At 32.9% G+C, this 22,111-nt stretch overlaps 1 protein-coding gene across 5 annotated transcripts in view; it reads right to left on the bottom strand.

The window, feature by feature from the left end:
* The window catches only part of LOC127279892 (UTP--glucose-1-phosphate uridylyltransferase), a 237,922-nt gene that overhangs the window by 111,668 nt on the left and 104,143 nt on the right, over nucleotides 1-22,111 (bottom strand). For 4 of the 5 annotated variants that reach the window (XM_051302548.1, XM_051302543.1, XM_051302545.1 and 1 more), the window contains exon 6: nucleotides 9,012-9,158. The exons of the other annotated variant lie outside the window; for it this stretch is intronic. In XM_051302548.1, coding sequence (XP_051158505.1) covers nucleotides 9,012-9,158 — 147 coding nt within the window. The remainder of the gene's footprint in view (nucleotides 1-9,011; nucleotides 9,159-22,111) is intronic. 5 annotated transcript variants of the gene reach the window in all.

Here is a 22,111-nt window from a genome sequence, read left to right as displayed (position 1 = left end):
AGGAAAGATTTTCTTGTAATTCGACTATTTCATTAGTTACAGATTGATTACAATTAAAACATAACCTTGTTAGATCTGTCATGATTAAGCTGGTCTTTCAAATGCTTCACGTCTAACGATAGCTCTTTCACGTTTATTATTATTTTCATATCTTTCGATTCGAGTTATTTGTCTTGAGGCAAATTCTCTGTTATAAATCTAACATGGCAATATATTTCTAAATGCCATTTTTGTATGGTTTCCTTTTTTTATTATTTTAATGCTATTATAGCAATGACAGTTGAAATAAAAAATAACCCTGAAAATATAGGAGCAATGTCAAATGAAATAAAAAACATTGAAAACAAAAGAAATACTAGTATTTATATCTCAATTTTGAAAACAGAAGAAGTGCTAGTATTTCTTTTGTTTTCAATGTTTCTTATTTCATTTGACATTTACTGTTTTGGTGTTAGAATAATTCGATGGTTGATAGGAAAATAGTAAAGATATTTCAATTAATTACTTTTCCAGTATTTGAATCAAGAGATTGATCTCTTTGTGCGTTTCTTTGTGTTCAATTTTAAAAATGGACATTCCTATTCAGCACTTTCTTACTATTTTTGTTTGTAGTAGTTCTTTTGTTCCTTTCTTTTCAGGGTTACTTTTTTATTTCAACTGACATTGCTATCGTAGCATTAAAATAATATAAAAAGAAAATCGTTTAAAAATGGCATTTAGAAATAGATTGCCTTGTTACATTTGTAACAGAGAATTTGCCCCAAGACAAATGGCTCGAATCGACGAAGATGAAAATAATAATAAACGTGAAATAGCTATCATTAGACGTGAAGCATTTGAAAGACCAGCTTTGGTCGTGACAGATTTAACAAGATTATGTTTCACTTGTAATCAATCTGTGACTACTGAAATAGTCGAATTAGAAGAAAATCCTTTCTGTCTTCGACTTAATGTTTTGACACAAAATGCAAACCGCAGTTGTTTAATATGTAATGGCGTTAATAATATTCATGGACTTACTCTTGATTGTAGAATAAATGTTTTTCTTTCTCGGGACATTTACATACCAGGCAATGTTAAATCTTGCGAACACCATTTGGACAATCGGGGATTTCTCTTGCAGCCGTTGTTGGCTGGTTTGCGATTTATTAATAGACCTTATAGAATTAATGGACGAGAGTTTCAACCATTTTTGAGGGTCTACGCAATGTTGCTATAAATCGAATAAGTTTTGAAGATATTTACTCTTGGTCAGATGATGATTTTAAAGCAATTTCACCTATTTCAAAAGAACAGTTCGAAGAGTTATATAATTTCTGCGTCCCTGTACCTCGTGAAGCTGGCTACAGATATGTTCAAAGAAAGGATCTCTTAGCATTCTTATGCAAAATGCGTCAAGGCCTTCCTGACAATTTTTTAAAGTTAATGTTTAAGTATCCAAGTAGACAATCAGTAAGTTTAGCTATCGCGACTGTCAGAAAGTCATTAATGCTGAGATTTGTTCCGCTAAATATTGGTTTCGAGGCACTGACACCGGACGAATATATTGAAAGACATGTGACCGAATTGTCGAATACCTTATACAATCGAAAGCCAAACACTCCAAAAGTAATAGCCATAGCTGATGGTACCTATGAGTATTCAGAAAAAAGTGAAAACTTTCGCACTTTAAGACAAACATTTTCTGTTCATAAAGGGTGTCATCTAGTAAAGCCTGGAATGATTGTAGCTCCTGATGGTTATATTTTAACAATTCAAGGTCCTTACTTTGCAGACAGCAGAAACAATGATGCTTCAATGTTGAGAAATGAGTTTGAAAGAGATGAAGAAAGAATGAGAGAATGGTTTTCAGAAGGTTCAATAATGATTGTAGATCGCGGTTATCGAGATGTAACTGGACTGCTCACAAGATTGGGTATTGTCTGGCACATGCCAGCATATTTAGACCAAGGAGAGAGACAACTTTCAACGGAAGAAGCAAACGAGTCTCGTCTTATTACAAAAACCAGATGGATTGTAGAGGACACATGAAAACCATTTTTAAATTCCTCTCACATAGGATAAGTATTACTCATTTGCGTAATCTGCATGATTTTTCCCTTATTTGTGGAGCAATACTTAATCGGTACTATCCGCGAATTCATATGCGTGATGCAAATGCAGATTTGGCAAGGCAGATGCTAGCGAAATCAAGGGAAGCCAACGTTGTTCAAGCTTACGTGGAGTTGGAACAGCTGCAGAGAAGGAATGCACAACGATGGATTCTTCTCGATGCTGCACAAATCCCCGATTTTCCAAGACTGACGCTTGAGGACTTGCGAAACCTAACCTTTGGAGAATATCAAATAAACTTGTCACCAGCTTACATACAAGATAAACTCCAAAGGGAAAACGAAGAAGTATTTCAATTAGAAGTACCACGAAATAATCAAGTAATGCCTGGATTAATCAGAATCAGGATTTATTCACGATTCCGTAATGCACAACGGCATCAATTGTGGATAAAATATCAAATGCCTGTGCCACGCAATGCAGGAGTAAATTCAATTGAAGGATATTATTGTACATGTAGATCAGGTGCACATACATTAGAAACTTGTGCACATATCGCAAGTGTCCTATGGTACATGGGGTACGCGAGGTATGAACGAAATATAAGGTATCCTTCAACTGCATTATTGAACGTGATACTCGATGCAGCTAATAGGCCATTACCAATAAATCCTAACCATATGGAAGAAGATGAATAAGAAGAGTGATCAAGCTTTATGCTTTTAAAATAGAAAGATCTGAAATGATCTCATTCTTAATTCCATTACCTTTGACAATCGCGCATGTGACATTTTCTCAACATTTGCAAATAGTTGCAAATTCTGTTCTACGTAGTCTCGTTTCAATGTACGTACTTTTCTTTTATTACACATGTATATATTGTTCCACGTTATTTTAATATCGTTTAATTCTATTTATATGTAAATAGTTGTAAATAGTCGGGGGGGTTTTTGGGGTCGCTGATTACGAATTCAATGTCATTTTTGAAGAATCGAAAATGTCAAATCTAATATGGTGGATCAAGTATGACGTTTAATAACTCTTTTGAAGGGTACCTTATATTAAGTTGGTTACTTGCGTACCCCATATACCATAGGACATTTGCGATATGTGCACATGTTCCTAATGTACGTACACCTGGTCTACCTATACACTCCCTTCAAGTGGATCTACGTCTGCATTGTGTGGAATAGATCTCCGAAGATTAAGGTTCGCAATTTTTCAAGTGACAATCTTGGAAAACGTGGGATTTGTGCAGCACCTAGAAAGATCCATCGTTGTACATTTCTTCTATAGACTATTTCATCTACAAGTGACTTTCCACAAAGTTGGGTTCTCTTGATTTTCCTAGCATGTGCCTCGACAACTCTGCAATTGCTTTGCTCATATGAATTCGCGGTAGATAACGCAAATAAGTGATACTTATTTCTTGGGAGAAGAATTTAAAAATGGGTTTCATGTGTCCATTAATGCTCTTAACAATTCATCGAATTTTTGTAATGAAACAAGACTCGTTTGCTTCTGCAGTCGAAAGTTGGGTCTTTCCTTGATCTCATTATACTGGTATAAGCCACTCAATACCCCGTCTTGTTAATATTTCAGTTACATCTCTACAACCACGATTTACTATCATTATTCAAACTTCTGAAAACTATTCTCTCATTCTTTCTTTATCCCATTCAAACTTTCAATGCAAGCTTAACTGGATAACACCCTTTATGATCAGAAAAGGTTGGTCTTCAAGTGCCCAAGTTGATACTTTTTTCTACACTCATAGATACGATCAGTGATGGTCATTACTTTTGGATTCTTTGGCTCTGGATTCTACAAGGTATTTTAGAATTCGATGACATGTTTTTCAATATATTCGTCCAACTATTCGTCCAACGTTATTGCATCGAAACCAATATTTTGCGAAACAAATCGCAGCATTAATGACTGTCTGACAGTCGAGATTGCTAAACTTAATTATTTTCTATTTGGATGTAACTCTTCGAACTGTTCTTCATTATCTGACCAGGTGCAAATATCCCCAAAACTTATTCAATTTATAGCAACATTGAGTACTCTCTTAAACAGTGGTTGAAACATTCGCATAATAATTCTGTAAGTCTTGTTAATGAATCGTAAATCAGCCAACAAAAGCTGTAAGATGAAGCTTCGATTTAAAATCCAAATGGTTTTCGCGAGATTTAACATTCGCTAGTACAGTAAAGTTCAATAAAGCCTTCCCTTTACATCGACTGTTAGATCGTGTCTCACTCATATGAAACATATGAGTGCGACATGATCTAACAGTGGATGTAAAGGGAAGGCTTCATTGAACTTTACTGTACGTGAATCATGTAAGAGTGAAAAGCTTCAATTCTACAGTCAAGAGTAAGTCCATGGATATTTGCATCACCTTTACCTACTAAAGAACTATGGTTTGCAGTTTGAATCAAAATATTTTTGACATTAGTCAAAAATAGCAAGAATTGTCTTCCATTTCAATCAATTTATTAGTTACAAATTAATCACAAGTAAAGAAAATCTTGTTAAGTCTGTTACGACTAAAGAAGGTCTTTGAAATGGTTTACATCTAACATTAGCTATTTCACATTATTCATTCATTGTAAGCGGTAAAACGTTGTCACAACCACAAATGAGAGAATGGATTTTTTGCAATAATAATAAGATCCCACCTCCTTCCATTAACAGAAGTCAATCTATCTTTCCATTTAACGAATAGTAAACTTGCATTCAGTAAACCAGAGGGTGTTATTTTTGTTGCTCCACATTTTAACACCTTTAAACAAGAGAAGTATGTTCGTAATGAATTTCAGTGAAGTAAATTAGATGCCTAGTAGAGATCAAGGCTTTTGTAAAGCTCAAGGCTGGCTTAAGGCTCATGGCTTCCTTAAGTCTGAAAGCTCAACTGAAGCTCAAAGCATGTTAAAGGCTCAAGACCCGCTAAAGGCTCACGGCTTGCTTATTGCTCGAGACTTGTATGTAGCTCACGGCACACTCAAGTCTCAGGGCTTGCTTGTGGCTCAAGGCTTGTCTAAGGTTCAAGGCTTGCTTAAGGCTCAACGCTTGCTTAAGGCTCAAGGACAGCTTTAGGCTTGCTTGAAGCTCAATGCTTATTTAGGGTCCAAAGATTTATTAAAGCTTAAGGCTTAACTAAAGCCAAAGCCTTTCTAAAAGCTCAAAGTTTGCTAAATGCTCAAGCATTACTTGAAGCTAAAAGCTCTAAAAGCCTTAAGCAACCCTTCAGTCATAATCAAGTTTCAAGCCTGCAGCCTTAAGCGAGCTTTGAGCCTTAAGAAAGCTTTGAGCCTTAAATAAGCCTTGAGCATTAAGCAAGCCGTGAGCAATAGACATGCTTTGAGCTTTAAGTAAGATTTGAGCCTTAAGTAAGCCTTGAGTTTTAAATAACTCTTGAGCCTTAAACAAGCCTTGAACCTTAACTAAGCCTGGAGCCTTAAGCAAGCCTGGAGCCATAATAATGCTTTGAGCATCAAGTAAGCTTTGAGCCTTAAGCAAGACTTGAGGCTTAAAAAAGTCTTGAGCCATAAGCGAGTCTTGAGCCATAAACAAGCCTTGAACATTAAGCAAGCCGTGAGCAATAAACATGCTTTGAGCTTTAAGTAAGATTTGAACCTTAAGTAAGCCTTGAGCTTTAAATAACTCTTGAGCCTTAAACAAACGTTGAACCTTAAGTAAGTCTCGAGCCTTAAGCAAGCCTTGAGCCATAATAATGCTTTGAGCTTCAAGTAAGCTTTGAGTCTTAAGTACGCCTTAAGCCTTAAGCCTTAAACAAGCCTTGAGTCTTAAGCGAGTCTTGAGCCTTAAATAAGACTTGAGCATTAAGCAAGCCATGAGCAATAGATATGTTTTGAGCTTCAAGTAAGCTTTGAGCTTCAAGTAAGCTTTGAGCTTCAAGTAAGCTTTGAGCCTTATGTAAATCTTGAGTCTTAAACAAGTTTTGAGTTTTGAACAAGCGTTGATCCATAAGCAAACCTTGAACCTTAAGCAAGCTCTGAATGTTAAGCGAGTCTTCAGACAAAAGCAAGTCTTGAGCCTTAAGCAAGCTTTGAGCCTTAAACATACCTTGAACCCTAAACATGCTTTAAGCTTCAAGTAAACTTTGAGCCGCAAGCAAGCCTGGAGCTATAAGCAAGTCGTGTGCCTGCAACAAGCCTTTAACCTTAAGCAAGCCTTGAGCCTTAAGCGTACCTTAATCCATGCTTTGAGCTTCAAGTAAGATTTGAGCCTTAAGGAAGCCTTAAGGCTTAAGCAAGCTTTGAGCCTTAAACATGCTTTAAGCTTCAAATAAGGTTTGAGCCTTCAGCAAGCCTTGAACCATAAACAACTCTTGCGCCTTAAGCAAAAACAAAAAATTATTATTAAAAGGAAGATTTTCAAAAGGGTTATAACTTTTCGGTGTCGTTCTTGTTGCTCTTCATTCTAACGTCCTCCATATTAAATCCACCATTTTATATTTTCAAAAACTGACAGTGGATTTGTAATCGTCGACCCAAAAAAAACCCGAGTAACCAGTTTCAAGTGATTTCGTTGTTTCTTTACAAAAGTCGTCCTCCATATTGGCCCCACCATTTTATATTTTCAGAAACTGACAGTGGTTTCGTCATCAGCGACCCAATAAACCTCCGAGTAACCATTTTCAAGTGATTTCGTTGTATTTAAAAAAAACCGTCTTCCATATAGGATCCGCCATTTTGTGTTCTTAAAAACTGACAGCGAATTCGTAATCGTCGACCTTCAAAACCCCCGAGTAACCAGTTTTAAGTGATTTCGTTGTTTTTTTAAAAATTCGTCCTCCATATTGGCTCCACCATTTTATATTTTCAGAAACTGACAATGGATTCGTTATCAGCGACCCAATAAACCTCCGAGTAACCATTTTCAAGTGATTTCGTTGTTTTTTTAAAAATTCGTCCTCCATATTGGCTCCACCATTTTATATTTTCAGAAACTGACAATGGATTCGTTATCAGCGACCCAATAAACCTCCGAGTAACCATTTTCAAGTGATTTCGTTGTAATTAAAAAAAAACCGTCCTCCATATTGGATCCGCCATTTTGTGTTCTTAAAAACTGACAGCGAATTCGTAATCGTCGACCTTCAAAACCCCCGAGTAACCAGTTTCAAGTGATTTCGTTGTTTTTTTAAAAATTCGTCCTCCATATTGGCTCCACCATTTTATATTTTCAGAAACTGACAATGGATTCGTTATCAGCGACCCAATAAACCTCCGAGTAACCATTTTCAAGTGATTTCGTTGTTTTTTTAAAAATTCGTCCTCCATATTGGCTCCACCATTTTATATTTTCAGAAACTGACAATGGATTCGTTATCAGCGACCCAATAAACCTCCGAGTAACCATTTTCAAGTGATTTCGTTGTAATTAAAAAAAAACCGTCCTCCATATTGGATCCGCCATTTTGTGTTCTTAAAAACTGACAGCGAATTCGTAATCGTCGACCTTCAAAACCCCCGAGTAACCAGTTTCAAGTGATTTCGTTGTTTTTTTAAAAATTCGTCCTCCATATTGGCTCCACCATTTTATATTTTCAGAAACTGACAGTGGATTCGTTATCAGCGACCCAATAAACCTCCGAGTAACCATTTTCAAGTGATTTCGTTGTATTTAAAAAAAACCGTCCTCCATATTGGATCCGCCATTTTGTGTTTTTAAAAACTGACAGATTATTCGTAATCAGCGACCCCAAATACCCCCGAGTAACCGGTTTCAAGCTAGTCAATTCAATTGTTTGGGTTTTACTCATTGTTACTGTATACATCTGGATCATATTGCGAATTTTCAACTTTAATCTCATTTTACAAAAAATCTATCCATTTTTTTGGATTTTGCCATTAACATTTTTTGTTCAGGAGGTCAAAAACTACAAAATTGCAAAGTTACAAAAAATTTGACCGAGAATTTTTTTTCCATGTATTTGGTGCGGGGTCCTTTCGATAATTTATGGCGTAATGTAAATAATAAATTTCGATAATTTATGACGTAATGTAAATAATAAATTTCGATAATTTATGACAAATGTAAATAATAAATTTCGATAATTTATGACGTAATGTAAAAGTTCATTTTTTTATCTAAACAAACCCTGAAAATACCACGAATACCAGCACAATTACAATATAATGTATTACACCCAGTTGAACATAAAAAATGCTTACATATTGTTAAAGAGATATAATATATGTTTACCATCTCTTAATGGATAACAATTTTATAATAATATTTTCTTTAATTGAAATACATGAAAAAAAGTTGTCTGGGTCCGAGGGACCCAACTCAGGCAACTACGTACATAAGAGCTATAAAATAATGTATTAGAAAGAGTTTTACATAAAAAATTCTCTTTCTTTTTTGAAATGTACGTTATGGCATCAGCTTATTCAATTTGATAACGATTTTGAAAAAATATTTTTTTACATACAAGTAGATGAAAAAGCAAATTGTCTGGGTCCGAGAGACCCAGCTTTGTCACGCAAGCCCGTTTCTGGGAACACTGTTCTCCCATGCAGTGTCTTCCTAACTTTTGGGACGTCAGCCCATTAAAAACGAGAACGTTCCGCGCTCGGAGCGGGAGGACGAACGTCAGACATAGTGGGAAACAAAAATGTTACTACTCTGGGCGAGCAGACGACCCAAAGGTTTCTCCGTGTTGATATCTGGACAACAGCGAAAACATCAGGCCAATAATAGCTAGAACCGAGGTAAGGTTGCTTAACCTTGACGGTTCCAAGCCCAGGCGATTCACTGTCCAAACCATCGGTAATAAATAAAATATTAAAATGCGTATATTGAATAAAATAGACTATGTTTGGGGGCAACAGCTACAATATGCATAACTATTAACATTTTTTGTTTATTAAACGAGTAAAGATATGTAACCTTTTAATTCAAAATTGCAGTGACTGTATTACCTTTACGTCAGCTCGTGTTTTGTCCGTAACTTCCATAAGGAATTCGACATTGTCAGTTTTATCTTTTTTTATAAAGAAATTCAAGATATTTAAGTCAACAGTAGCACCTAGATTATCAATATTGGAAATGAAACAATAATCCCGGCCCTGTAATAAAAATCGTTGTATTAGTATAGAATGATATAGTAAAGAAATAGTATATTATGTGGCAAATACGTAAAACAAGACCTCCTTGGGTGAGGATCCTATTTTGGACTTATGACACTATGCCCTCGAAATCGCATTTTCCTTGTATGTATTAAAGAAAAAAATTTAAGATTTAACGAAATTATTGAAATATTACGAAAAAGCAGCTTTTCCCTATGGGGTAAAATTCCTGTAGCGAACTAAGTGAAAAAAAAAGTTGATCGGATCGGGCTCTAACTTGCACATAGTTTAGCCCTAGGGATGCGTAATTTAACCACGAAGTATTGTTAGGTTTTCTTAAAAACTGTCGGAGAGGGAGGGGGTTGAATTTTTTTGAAAAATTTAAACAGTAAATTTTTGAACACTTGTAACTTTTAAACAGAAAAAAGAAAAAAAACTTGTCCTATATGTTTTCGAAAGGTTTTTTACTGCTCTTTCAAATGGTGCAACAAAATTTTTAAAAAATTCAAATTTTTACCCTTTTTTTGAAAATTAAACTTTTTTTCGAATTTTTTTTTTAAGTTCGGTCCTTTTTATTTTTTTTATTTATTTTTTTTAAAAGCTAAAAATGTGTATTTTCACCACAAAAAATATTGAGATGTTCTTTTTTGTTATTTTCGAGATATTAATTAATGAATTAATGTTAATAAAAAATGAAATATTTTACAAATAAATAAAGTTATTGCAATCCTAAAGGTAGCAATTGAAAGCTGATGTAATTCCGCATCCAACTAGCCCTATATAGACTATTTAGGATTAGAGAATTTTTTATAAACAATTGCCATGTTAGCTAATTGTTTATTAACAATCCACGAACCCAAAGTACTTCATATAGGGCTCGTTGGATGCGGAATTTTGTCAACTTTCATTTAGTAACGTCAGAATTACGATACCTTCATTGGTTTATAAAATATATAATATATTTTTTATCAACATCAATTAATTAATTAACTAATATCTCGAAAATAACAAAAAGCAATATTTTTTGAGGTAAAAATGCACATTTTTAACTTTAAAAAAAATAAATAAAAAAATAAAAAGGACCAAACTTAAAAAAAACGTCAAAAAAGGGTCAATTTTTGAATTTTTTGAAATGTTTTTTCACCAAACGAAAAAGCACAAAAAAACATTTGGAAAACATATATGTCAAAAATTTTAAATACTGAAATTAAATTTACATTTTTTGAGTTTGTTATAAAATAAAAATTTAATTAGATTGATAAACATGACATCTTGACTAAATTAATTAATTAAATAATTAATATCTCGAAAATAACAAAAAAGGAAAGCATGTTTAGCAATATTACTAGAATTTATCTACTATAATAGCATGGAAAAGATTCATGCGTTAAACGTATGCCGTATCATGCTATAAAAGCTAGATTCTTCTCTTCGTGTACCAAGTGAAAAAGAATAGTTGATCGAATCGGGCTGTAACTTGCACATAGGGGTGAGTACTTTAACCACGAAGTATTGTTAGGTTTTTTCAAAAACTGTGGGAAAGGGAGGTGGTTGCTTTTTTTAAAAAAATTTAAACAAGGAATTTTTGAAGACTTATAACTTTTAAACAAAGAGATCAAAAAAAATTTGACTTATATGTTTTTGAAAGATTTTTTCCTGCTCTTTCGAACGATGTAAAAAAATTTTCAAAAAATTCTAAATTTAACCCTTTTTTTGGAAATTAAAATTTTGTTAACTTTTTTTAAGTTTGGTATTTTTTAATTTTTTTTTTGAAAGTTAAAAATGTGCATTTTTAGCACAAAAAACATTGAGATGTCCTTTTTTGTTATTTCAGAGATATTAATTTTTAAATTAATTAATGTTAATAAAAAATGAAATATTTCACAAATAAATAAAATTATTGCAATTCTGAAGGTACCAATGGAAAGCTAACGTAATTCCGCATCCAACGAGCCCTATATGAACTATTTTGCATTAGAGGATTTTTTATAAACAATTTCAATGTTTCGCAGTTCGCCAGAAGGAAGTTTAAATAAAAATGTAATGTTCCGTCAAAATTCCTTTTCATTATAATTTTTTGGATGTGTTGGGAGAATTTTTATGAAGATTTTCAAATCGTTTCACTTAGCCGATTTCAAAAAAATTGATTTGGAATGAAAAAATAGTTTTTTTTGTATTATAATGTTATTTGATGCATTAATGTAATGTTCAATGCTTCTTCTTCTTAAATGACTTAAGGCTTGCCCAACTGTCAGAACAACAAAATAATATAGACGAAGTCAAAGATTAGTAGTATAAGATTATGTATAAAGTCTGTTCTCGCACAGGTTGGTCAAATATAGGCAAAGCGATCGCAATCCTAACTCCAGAGTGAATTGCAGACTGGCCAGGCACCACTGATTGGGAAAAGGCGACACACTGGGTCCGGTCGCAATAAACTCGACTTTTGGAGCAAAAAACAATAAAAGTGGATAAAAAAATGATACCAATAAGTAAAAGTCACAAAAAAATAAAAACAAGAAGTCTTAAAAAAATAGATAACAAAAGAAAAAAACAAAAAGACAGAACAGGATCAGATCCGAAAATCAGATGAATTGATGGTCATAGCAAATAAATCCACTAATCTCTCTGACTGTCTCCTCGTTGGGAGCAAAGATCAACTCATTAAGAGAGACTGCTTTCGGGTCCTCATCGGGAAACTTACTTCTAAGGAATGCAAAGAATTTATCCCTGACCGGTGCCAAGGAAGGACACTCGTCCAACACATGGTTATAAGTTCTCCGATCAACCCCGCAAGCACACGACATCCTGGTATTCCAATGGATGCGTTCAAAGTGATCTGCGGTATAAGTATGACCAGTTCTGAGTCTGGTAACTACGTTGATCCAAGCCCTAGGAAGGGAAAGACCCTCAAACCAAGGTCTACTGGTCTTAAGCGATATCTATATAGTATCTATATCTATCTATATCTATAAGTATCCATATACCCGTTAGAACACGATCCTAGAAGGGTCATGAATGAGCCATCTTCGCAGAGTAATCAGGGACGAAGACACTTCTTCTGAAATCACTCAAAGCTGTTTCAAAATAAACTCTATTGGTAAATGCATTAGAAGCCTTATATATGAAAGAAGCAGAAGTAAGGTCAGAAGGGTGGGAATAGATCAGGTCCAGGATCCTATATATGATTTACTGGTTGTCCTTACGGAGGAGGCAGTTGTTGAGACGAGTAATCACCGCCAGAGAATCAGTAATAATAAGTGTACGAGGGAGGTTCAGAGACCTGGAATGGAGGATAACCTTGTAAATGGCAAAAGAGCCTCAGCAACGAAGATGGATGTAAATGGTTGAAGAGGAATTCCATACGAGAACTCAGTCTATTCGTCATAAAAGGCATCAGAGGCCAGCCCAGAATCAGAAAAAAGGGAAGCGTCAGCATATATTAATCTAAAATCAGGGTACGTCCTGGCAATCAAGTCTCTGAAGCAGACCTCAGGAGAGACATGATTTTGCATTTCGCAACCCGAAGTAGTGGCCGAGCGTGGGGCAACAGAAAGAATTTCCCTCCTCCATTCGAAGTATGCGGGAATCTCCGTCTTAAAGCAAACTTTGACGATGCACAGTGGGCCAGATTGAAAAAAACCTGGCCAAAACCCCAAAAAAATTTTTTTAATTTAAATGTTTTAGCTATTGAATCCACTAGAAAACACATTTCTACACACTATAGTAAAACATAAAGAAGCATAGGGCCCATTTAGAATAGATGCAATAGTTGAAAGTTACCCTGTCGAATGACAGTCGCGCCGTTTAAGTGTACAGTGTACAGGTTAGTATTCTTAATGGAATAACATTTTCATCAAAAGTGCACGTATTTTAATTAGACAAAATGGAAAATACTTCTGAAGGTATGTATATTAATGTACATTAATGAACTTTAATATTTCTATTATTGTATTTAAAAATATTGCATGAAATAAGCTTATCTTTTCTGGAAAATTTCAAAGAAGTATTGAAAAAGTTGTTTATCCAAGAGATCCCATGGAACTATCAATTGAAGTAATTAGATAATGACATTAGAAAACAAAATATACAAAAAAATCCACCAACTTTTACCAATTTTAAGAGATATTATCTGAAAAAGTGCGCAACGTCCTGTAGCACGAAAATGGTTGTGTGCGTACAATAGAATAGAAGAGCACCCCAGCTGTTTAGGAACCTGCTATATACCCTGTGTCCTTATATACTAATATACTGTCACTAACAGTGACTTACACGAGAAGAGAAATTTTTGATTTACTTAAAGGAAAATTAAATAATGATTTAGACACTCAGATTAACATAATTGAAAAGTATGCAAATGAAAATTCTGACGACGACAGTTTAATGATTCATAAGGATGAAGTAGCGGATTTGAAAAAATTACTATCAAAAATAAAATCTCGGTGGTCAGATTCACATTTTGTCATTAAATTTTTTTTGAACAAAAATTATGATTGGTTAAATAACACAGTTAGTATTTTGGTAAGTAAATACTTATATGATTTTAAATAATTTACATTTTCTTGGTTCAAAACATTAAATTAAATTTTAAATGAAAATAAAATAAATTACAATATATTAAATTTAAGTTTAAAAAAATTAAATTAATAATTAAATTTAACTTCATTTAAATTTGAAAAATTTTAAATAACCTTTTAAATACATTTTCAGTTTACTCGTGTCATTCAGACTGATGCAACTCAACCAAATAAAAGCGGCCGACCATCCACTAGTTTTGAGGATTCTAGTGATCGAACTAAACGTCGAAAAACAACTAAAATGCGCAATGATTTTAGTACGGAACAGTTGGCTTATGCTACCCAAATGAGTCTCAGATCATCTGGAGCTGTAGATGCTGCTGCTGTTATAAAAGATGTTATAACAACATCACCGACAAGAGCATCAAAATATAGATCAGCGTTCAAATCTTCTTTAACACCTGCCCCAGTTGAAAAGACTGGCGAAGAAGCACTTGTCGACATTGTTGGAGCAAAACTCACGAAACAGAGTTATTTGGATATTAAGAGTTCGTTGCGTCGTAAAAACTTTAATGCTTATCCGTCGTATAGAAAAGTTGTAGAAGCGAAAGCTCGATGTTATCCACAAGATATCACAGTTACAGAAATTTCAGCTGAAGTAAAATTGCAATCTTTATTAAATCACACGTGTGAGCGAATTTTAATGGTACAAACTGATGTAATAAATTCATTGGATTTTGAAGTAGTTAAAAATCTGAGGTTAATTTGTAAGTGGGGTTGCGATGGTAGCTCAGGCCAAAGTGAGTATAAGCAAAAATTTACGAGTGATGACAGTTCAGATTCGAATATGTTTTTAACATCGTTAGTACCTTTACAAATTGTAGGTTTCGACGAAGATTTAAAAAATCTGTTATTATTTGAAAAATCCAAAACCTTCGTCAACGCGCTTTTGTAGGCCTATACATATTCAATTTACAAAAGAAACCGTAGAATCAACAGTAAGTGAAAAGCAGAATATTGACAATCAAATTGTTTCTTTACAACCTTTTAATATAGTAATGAATGGACAGGAAATTAAAATTAAATTTGAAATGTATTTTACGATGGTTGACATGAAAGTATTAAATTCCGTAACAAATACAACATCAGCAATGCGCTGTTATTTATGCAAGGCAACATCTTCGCAATTTAACAATATCGAGTTAATGAAAACAAAAGAAATTGATGAATCTGCTACTGGTTATGGCCTGTCTACCTTGCATGCGTGGATCCGGTTTATGGAATTTTTTTTACATTTGGGTTACAAAATGCGAATTAAAAAATGGCAGGCACGTAAAGATGATAAACATCTTATCGAGGAACGAAAGCGGGTAATTCAAGAAGCTTTCAAAACTCAGCTTGCGTTAATTATTGATAAACCGAAAGTAGGGTCAGGCAACTCCAATGACGGAAATACGGCTAGACGTTTCTTTAAAAATTATGATGTTTCTGCTAGAATTTTAGGAGTCGATGCAAGTTTAATGAAACGGGTTTATGTTATTTTGCAAGTACTGTCAAGTGGTTTCGCGGTTAATGTGAACACCTTTCAACAGTACTCGTTTGAAACAGCAGAAATTTGTGTATCGCTGTATCCGTGGTACTGTATGTCGACAGCAGTTCACAAAATATTAATTCATGGGCCCACAATTATTGATTGGTCTCCGCTTCCAATTGGCCAAATGTCTGAAGATGCGTAAGAAGCTCGAAATAAAGACATCAGAAATTACAGAGAAAATTTTGCTAGAAAATCTTCAAGAACGTCAACAATGAAGGATGTTTTTAATCGGCTTCTTGTAACTTCTGATCCCTTTATTTCGAGTAAAGGAAAAAATCATCCTAAGAGCAAAAAACAACTTTCTGGGGAAGTAACTCAAATGTTAATAGGAGCAGAAAATGAAAGTAAATTGTATGGCTTAAATGATTATGAAATTTCCTCCACTGACGAGTCGACAGATGCGGAGGATGACTTTGCTTTTGATTAAAAAAATTGTAATTTAATTATTTTATATAATAAACTTGAAATTGTTTAATAAATTTGACGTTTTTAATTTTATAAAACTGATATCGTAATTCGAGGTCGTAATTAGCGACCCAAAATACCCCCGAGTAAAAAGTTTCAGTCCAATTAGATCAATTTTTAAGAAAGTCGTCCGCCATATTGGATCCGCCATTTTGAATTTAGAAAAACTAAGTTCAGATTCGTAATCAGCGACCCAAAAAACCCCCGAGTAACAAGTTTTAGACCAATTAGATGAAATTTTAAGAAATTCGTCCGCCATATTGGATCCGCCATTTTGAATTATGAAAAACTAAGTTCAGATTCGTAATCAGCGACCCAAAAAACCCCCGAGTAACAAGTTTTAGACCAATTAGATCAATTTTTAAGAAAGTCGTCCGCCATATTGGATCCGCCATTTTGAATTTTGAAAAACTAAATACATAAGTGTTTATTTCATGTTTTGAAATTTGTGGCCTTAGGTCTTTATTAAGAGAATTACGTTATTTTCAATATGTCAAAAATTTTGTTAAATTATTTATTTTCAAAATTTTTTTGTCTATGCATTTCACCATGAACATGGATCTTCAGGACTAGAATTACAAAAACAATTTTTTATGTCATTATAATCAAACACAAAGTCTCATCTATAATTTTAGTACGTACCGCATATAATTTTGAATAAGTTATATTTAGAATAAGAACGAAGTTTTTAGAATAAAAATCTGTAAAAACAATTATGTTATTATTTTTTAGGTTAAAATAGTAATTGCAATTTTACTATCTGAAGATCAGACTTACCATAGTAATATATTTAATATGTTTTAAAAGATTTTTTGTTTACAATTTAATATAAATTATTATTTAAGTTATGGGTTTGTTATGGTTTAAAATTTAAATTTAAAAACATGGGAGCACATGGTTGTGCTACCCATGACAGTTAAACTAACCTAAAATATGAGAGGGAAAAATATTTTTGAAAGCCGGAATATGAGATACAAAAACGTAATACTTGTAGTCTACTAACAGGAGTAAAGAAGTTACTTATTAGTCATTTGAATTTATATTTGAATTGATTATATCGTGATATAAAATAGAAAGGTTTTCAGTGTCTGATCTAAAGTTCATGGAATTACTATTTTTTACAATGTGAAACATTTCAGTGATATTTCTTTTTCTATAGTTTTTTTCTGTGTCTAATATAAAAATGTCTTTAGAGTTAAAATTCGCTTTGTGGTTAAGTTCAGTGGTATGTTTACAAAGAGCTGTGTTTTCCTTATTATTTTTTTCTGCAATTTTATGTTGGTAGATTCTATTTTTTAAGTGTTGTTTTGTTTGTCCTATATAGACTTTGTTGCAATTTTTACAATGTATTTTATATATTACATCAGTTTTCTCAAAATTTGGGATCTTATCTTTGAGGGAAGGATAAATAATATTGCAAAGTTTGTTTTTTGTGGTGAATATAACAGTAATATCAAATTTTTTACAAATAGTGTGAATTAATTTAGATATTTCAGGAATATATGGTACTACTAATGTTTTACTAAAATTGAGGTTGTTTTTTGTTGTATTAATATTGGTATTAGAATCATTATTATTTTTAAGATGAATAAATTTTAGTCTATTGTCAACATTTTCTTTGATGAAATCAAATGGATAATTATTATCCTTTAAAATTTCAAAAACTAAATTTATATTTTTATTATGAAATTGTGGTTCAGAAAGTGTAATGGCTTTGTCAACTAGAGAGAATATAATACTCTTCTTTTGAATTAAATTATGATTAGAATAAAAATTCAAGATTCTATCAGAGGCAAAAGGTTATTGAAACCAATCTGTTTCCAAAAAATCATTTTCAAAAATCAGTTGGATATCTAAGAAAGGTATTTTTTTATTTACACATTTTTCTAAAGTAAATTGTAATGATTCTCCTTTTTCATTGAAATCATCTAATAATTGGTTAACATGGCTTTTTTTCACGCAAACAATAGTATCATCAACATATCGGAAATAAAATAATATGTCGTACAATTTATTATTTATAATTTTTTCTTCAATATCTATCATTACAAGGTCAGCAACTGCAGAAGAAATTGGTGAGCCCATTGGGGTTCCAAATTTTTGTTTATATATTTTATAGTCAAATTGAAGGTAAGCATTGTTCATACATAACCTAATAGCTGAATCAAATTGTGGAAATGTTAATTTAGTGAGATCTCTTATTAAACTCCATCTTTTCTCGATTATTTTAAAAACGGTCTCAGGATTTATATTAGAGAACATAGAAACAGCATCTAATGATACAATTGTTATATTCACCACAAAAAACAAACTTTGCAATATTATTTATCCTTCCCTCAAAGATAAGATCCCAAATTTTGAGAAAACTGATGTAATATATAAAATACATTGTAAAAATTGCAACAAAGTCTATATAGGACAAACAAAACAACACTTAAAAAATAGAATCTACCAACATAAAATTGCAGAAAAAAATAATAAGGAAAACACAGCTCTTTGTAAACATACCACTGAACTTAACCACAAAGCGAATTTTAACTCTAAAGACATTTTTATATTAGACACAGAAAAAAACTATAGAAAAAGAAATATCACTGAAATGTTTCACATTGTAAAAAATAGTAATTCCATGAACTTTAGATCAGACACTGAAAACCTTTCTATTTTATATCACGATATAATCAATTCAAATATAAATTCAAATGACTAATAAGTAACTTCTTTACTCCTGTTAGTAGACTACAAGTATTACGTTTTTGTATCTCATATTCCGGCTTTCAAAAATATTTTTCCCTCTCATATTTTAGGTTAGTTTAACTGTCATGGGTAGCACAACCATGTGCTCCCATGTTTTTAAATTTAAATTTTAAACCATAACAAACCCATAACTTAAATAATAATTTATATTAAATTGTAAACAAAAAATCTTTTAAAACATATTAAATATATTACTATGGTAAGTCTGATCTTCAGATAGTAAAATTGCAATTACTATTTTAACCTAAAAAATAATAACATAATTGTTTTTACAGATTTTTATTCTAAAAACTTCGTTCTTATTCTAAATATAACTTATTCAAAATTATATGCGGTACGTACTAAAATTATAGATGAGACTTTGTGTTTGATTATAATGACATAAAAAATTGTTTTTGTAATTCTAGTCCTGAAGATCCATGTTCATGGTGAAATGCATAGACAAAAAAATTTTGAAAATAAATAATTTAACAAAATTTTTGACATATTGAAAATAACGTAATTCTCTTAATAAAGACCTAAGGCCACAAATTTCAAAACATGAAATAAACACTTATGTATATAATTGGTCTACAAAAATAATTGAATTGAATTTGAAAAACTAAGTTCAGATTCGTAATCAGCGACCCAAAAAACCCCCAAGTAATAAATTTCAGGCAGGTTTAAACACATCTAGGGGTTTTGACCAGGTTTTTTGCAATCTGGCCCACTGTGCGATGGGGTGCGTACGAGCATATGCATTCAGTAGCGACATTCTTTCTAAATTCCGAGCAGTCCTAGCAGTCTGCACTCTACGAAGCAAATGATTCAAATCGAGTAGATCAGGGTTCTCCCTCCATCTAAGATTCCGGAGAATGAAAGAGTTGGAGAGATGAACCCTGCGGAATGACAAAGGAGGCTCTCTCTATCAAGAATCTTGAGGGTGGTTTTAACCGAGTCAGCAAACAAAGGGGGACCCCAGTCAAGGATGGCACGAATAAGATTGCAATAGACCAGCAATGTCAGATTAGGAGAAGATCCCCAAGTGGCTCTGAAGATTAGTTTTAAAATGTTGATTGCCCTGGTTGCCTTATCTGCAATCATCTTAATGTGAGGAAGCCACGAAAGTTTCATGTCCAAAAGGACACTGAGATGTTTCAAAGTAAGATTACAAGTGATGACTGAGTCCCCTACCAACAAATGGATGTCGTCGAAGCACCTCCTGGAACTAGAAAAAACAAGCGACTAAGAGCCAGCAAAACGTCCTCTGATATCGTAGAGGAATCACTGAATGTGACATATAAGAGATTCTGAAATGACAGCGGTTCCACATGGATACGAAATCGCAGAGTCGTTGCGAGCCGCGTAACCCCACTGCGCCATCTAGTGAATCAGGGTCATGGGTCCATAAAAGAGCCTCCAATTCTGGTCTTTTCGATTGGATGCTTCTGTCATTCCAAAGAATTAACGAAAATATTTTATGTACTGGTCTGTGTTCCTGCATGACTGAAACTATATAGGTGGCACTAAACAGAACCAAAGTAAAACAAATAAAAGAGAACAAATCCAAAATTGGATCAATAAAGCAAATATAAAAGCAACCACGAAGCTAAGCTGTCAAAAGAAATAAAAAGAAATAAAAAGAAAAAAACAGAAAAATCAAGATAGAACAAAATAAACAAATAAATAAAACAACAAACATCAGTGGCCTGATGATGGTGTCAAACCAAGACACCGAAACGTTGCCAAACAAGTGATTTGGTGTTTTATTTCTCACTTCCAATAATCGAAAAAAACCTCAACTCCTAAAACAACAAAAAATAAATAATAAAATAAAAAAGCGACAAGTCAGTCTACAACCTAGGAGTTGCATCGAGGAAAAAAATAAAATAAACTGAAGCGAGGATTATATGGATCGATGTTATCAAAATATAGAGAAAATAAATTAGGTCTGCTTTCCGGCATTTTCTGCCATCGTGTCCTCAGCAGCTGCTTGATTGTGAGCAGTAGGAGTCGAAGGCTCCTCCCAGACCACATGATAACCAGGTCGAGAGATGCCATGATTCAGAAGCTCTGCACTGAGTTGCAAAATGTCTAAAAGGTTTGCATTTGAAACATCGCTTAGGTGGTGTTACGCTAAGCGTGAGTTTAAATATGACTCTAGCAATAAGGATAGAATCCGTAATTGTGACGCCAGAAAAACTTCGTTGAAATCCTTTATTTTTCTACGAATAGAAATTATTCTAGATCGTGCCTTCTCCTCCTCCAGTTTCTCACTTATAGCGAGAGGGGACAAACAAAATCAACATCATGAGACAGCGCTTCACGGCTGACTAATAATGTGGGGATAAAGGCCTTATGACGGCCTCAAATACTAAGCAGGCTTAATAAATCGAATTATTTAAGACTAATATTGTAATAATACAAAGCAACCATATGAAATAAAAATAAATAAATAAGAATAAAAAAAACAAAAATTAAAAAATAGAAAAAAAAATAAAGAAGAATTAATTCGGGCAAACAAAAAATAAAATTTTCTTCTTCTATGGGTAAGTGAAAAGAATAAAAATTTTACTGTAAAAGGTTGTGTTTTGAAAAATAAAATATAGTATAGAGAAGTATAGTGACACAGTATATATGTGTGAAATTCAATAATTGTATTTATAGACTTCAAGTATTTAGTTTTATTTTAATAAGAGAGAAAGTATTATTTGAAGATAAATACTGTATAAACAGTTTATGTTTAATAAATGTGGTCGTAGCAAAGAAAAGACGAATTTAATTTATTTAGTTTCAATATCGAGATTCATGACAAACGTTAATTTTATTTATAAACATCCAAAAGTCAAGCGTAAATACAACCCACAGGGAAGAGGGGTACTGTGTGTAGAAAAGTAAGGTTAATATGTAATGTAATGGAACGGCAGTACCTGCTAAATCCAAACAGTCTTGAAAATAAAATGTGACCTTGTACTATGAAGAATCCAATTTTGAAATTTAATGTATGGCTGTATTTTAAATTTTTCACAGATTGGTAAATATACAATTCCACAAAAAAGATGCATCCAAGTCGAATTCAGTATTGTTAAATTAATCTTGTACTATGAAGAATCCAATTTTGCAATTTAATGTATGACTACAGATTTAAATTTTTCAACAGATTGATAAATATAAAATTCCAGAAAGAAGATGCATCAAGGCGAATTCAGTATTATTGAATTTAATCTCAATCCAAAACAGAGAAGTAATAGATCTATTTGATATATGGTAAAACTTCTCAGTGTGAGGTGTAACCTTACTAAAAAATGCTTGAGAATTGTACGCGAGTACGGTCAAAACACGAAAGAATTACGTTTACATTCTGAAGTAAACATCTTTTATATCACTTCAGGATATATTTGATATTCTCGTAGAAAGGATCAATTTAATTAACTATTTTCTTTATGAAAAGTCTTTTAAGGGGAGAAACCGGTAAAATTTCAACTCATAGAAATTAATATGTGTCCTGACGCGGTGAAAGGGACCTTATGGTATAATAGCAAATTGTACTTTTGAATGTTCATAATAAAAAACGAATTGAACAAAATAATTTCTAGTTTTTGGAAATGAAAGAGCAACTCAAATAATTTGATTTCCAAAAA

This window comes from Leptopilina boulardi, unplaced genomic scaffold (genome assembly GCF_019393585.1).
Source record: "Leptopilina boulardi isolate dan_hultmark-lab unplaced genomic scaffold, ZJU_Lbou_2.1 LbouV2_224, whole genome shotgun sequence".
Taxonomy (NCBI): Eukaryota; Metazoa; Arthropoda; class Insecta; order Hymenoptera; family Figitidae; genus Leptopilina; species Leptopilina boulardi.
Note: the sequence above shows the minus strand (reverse complement) of the source record. Positions and strands in the feature narration are given on the sequence as shown.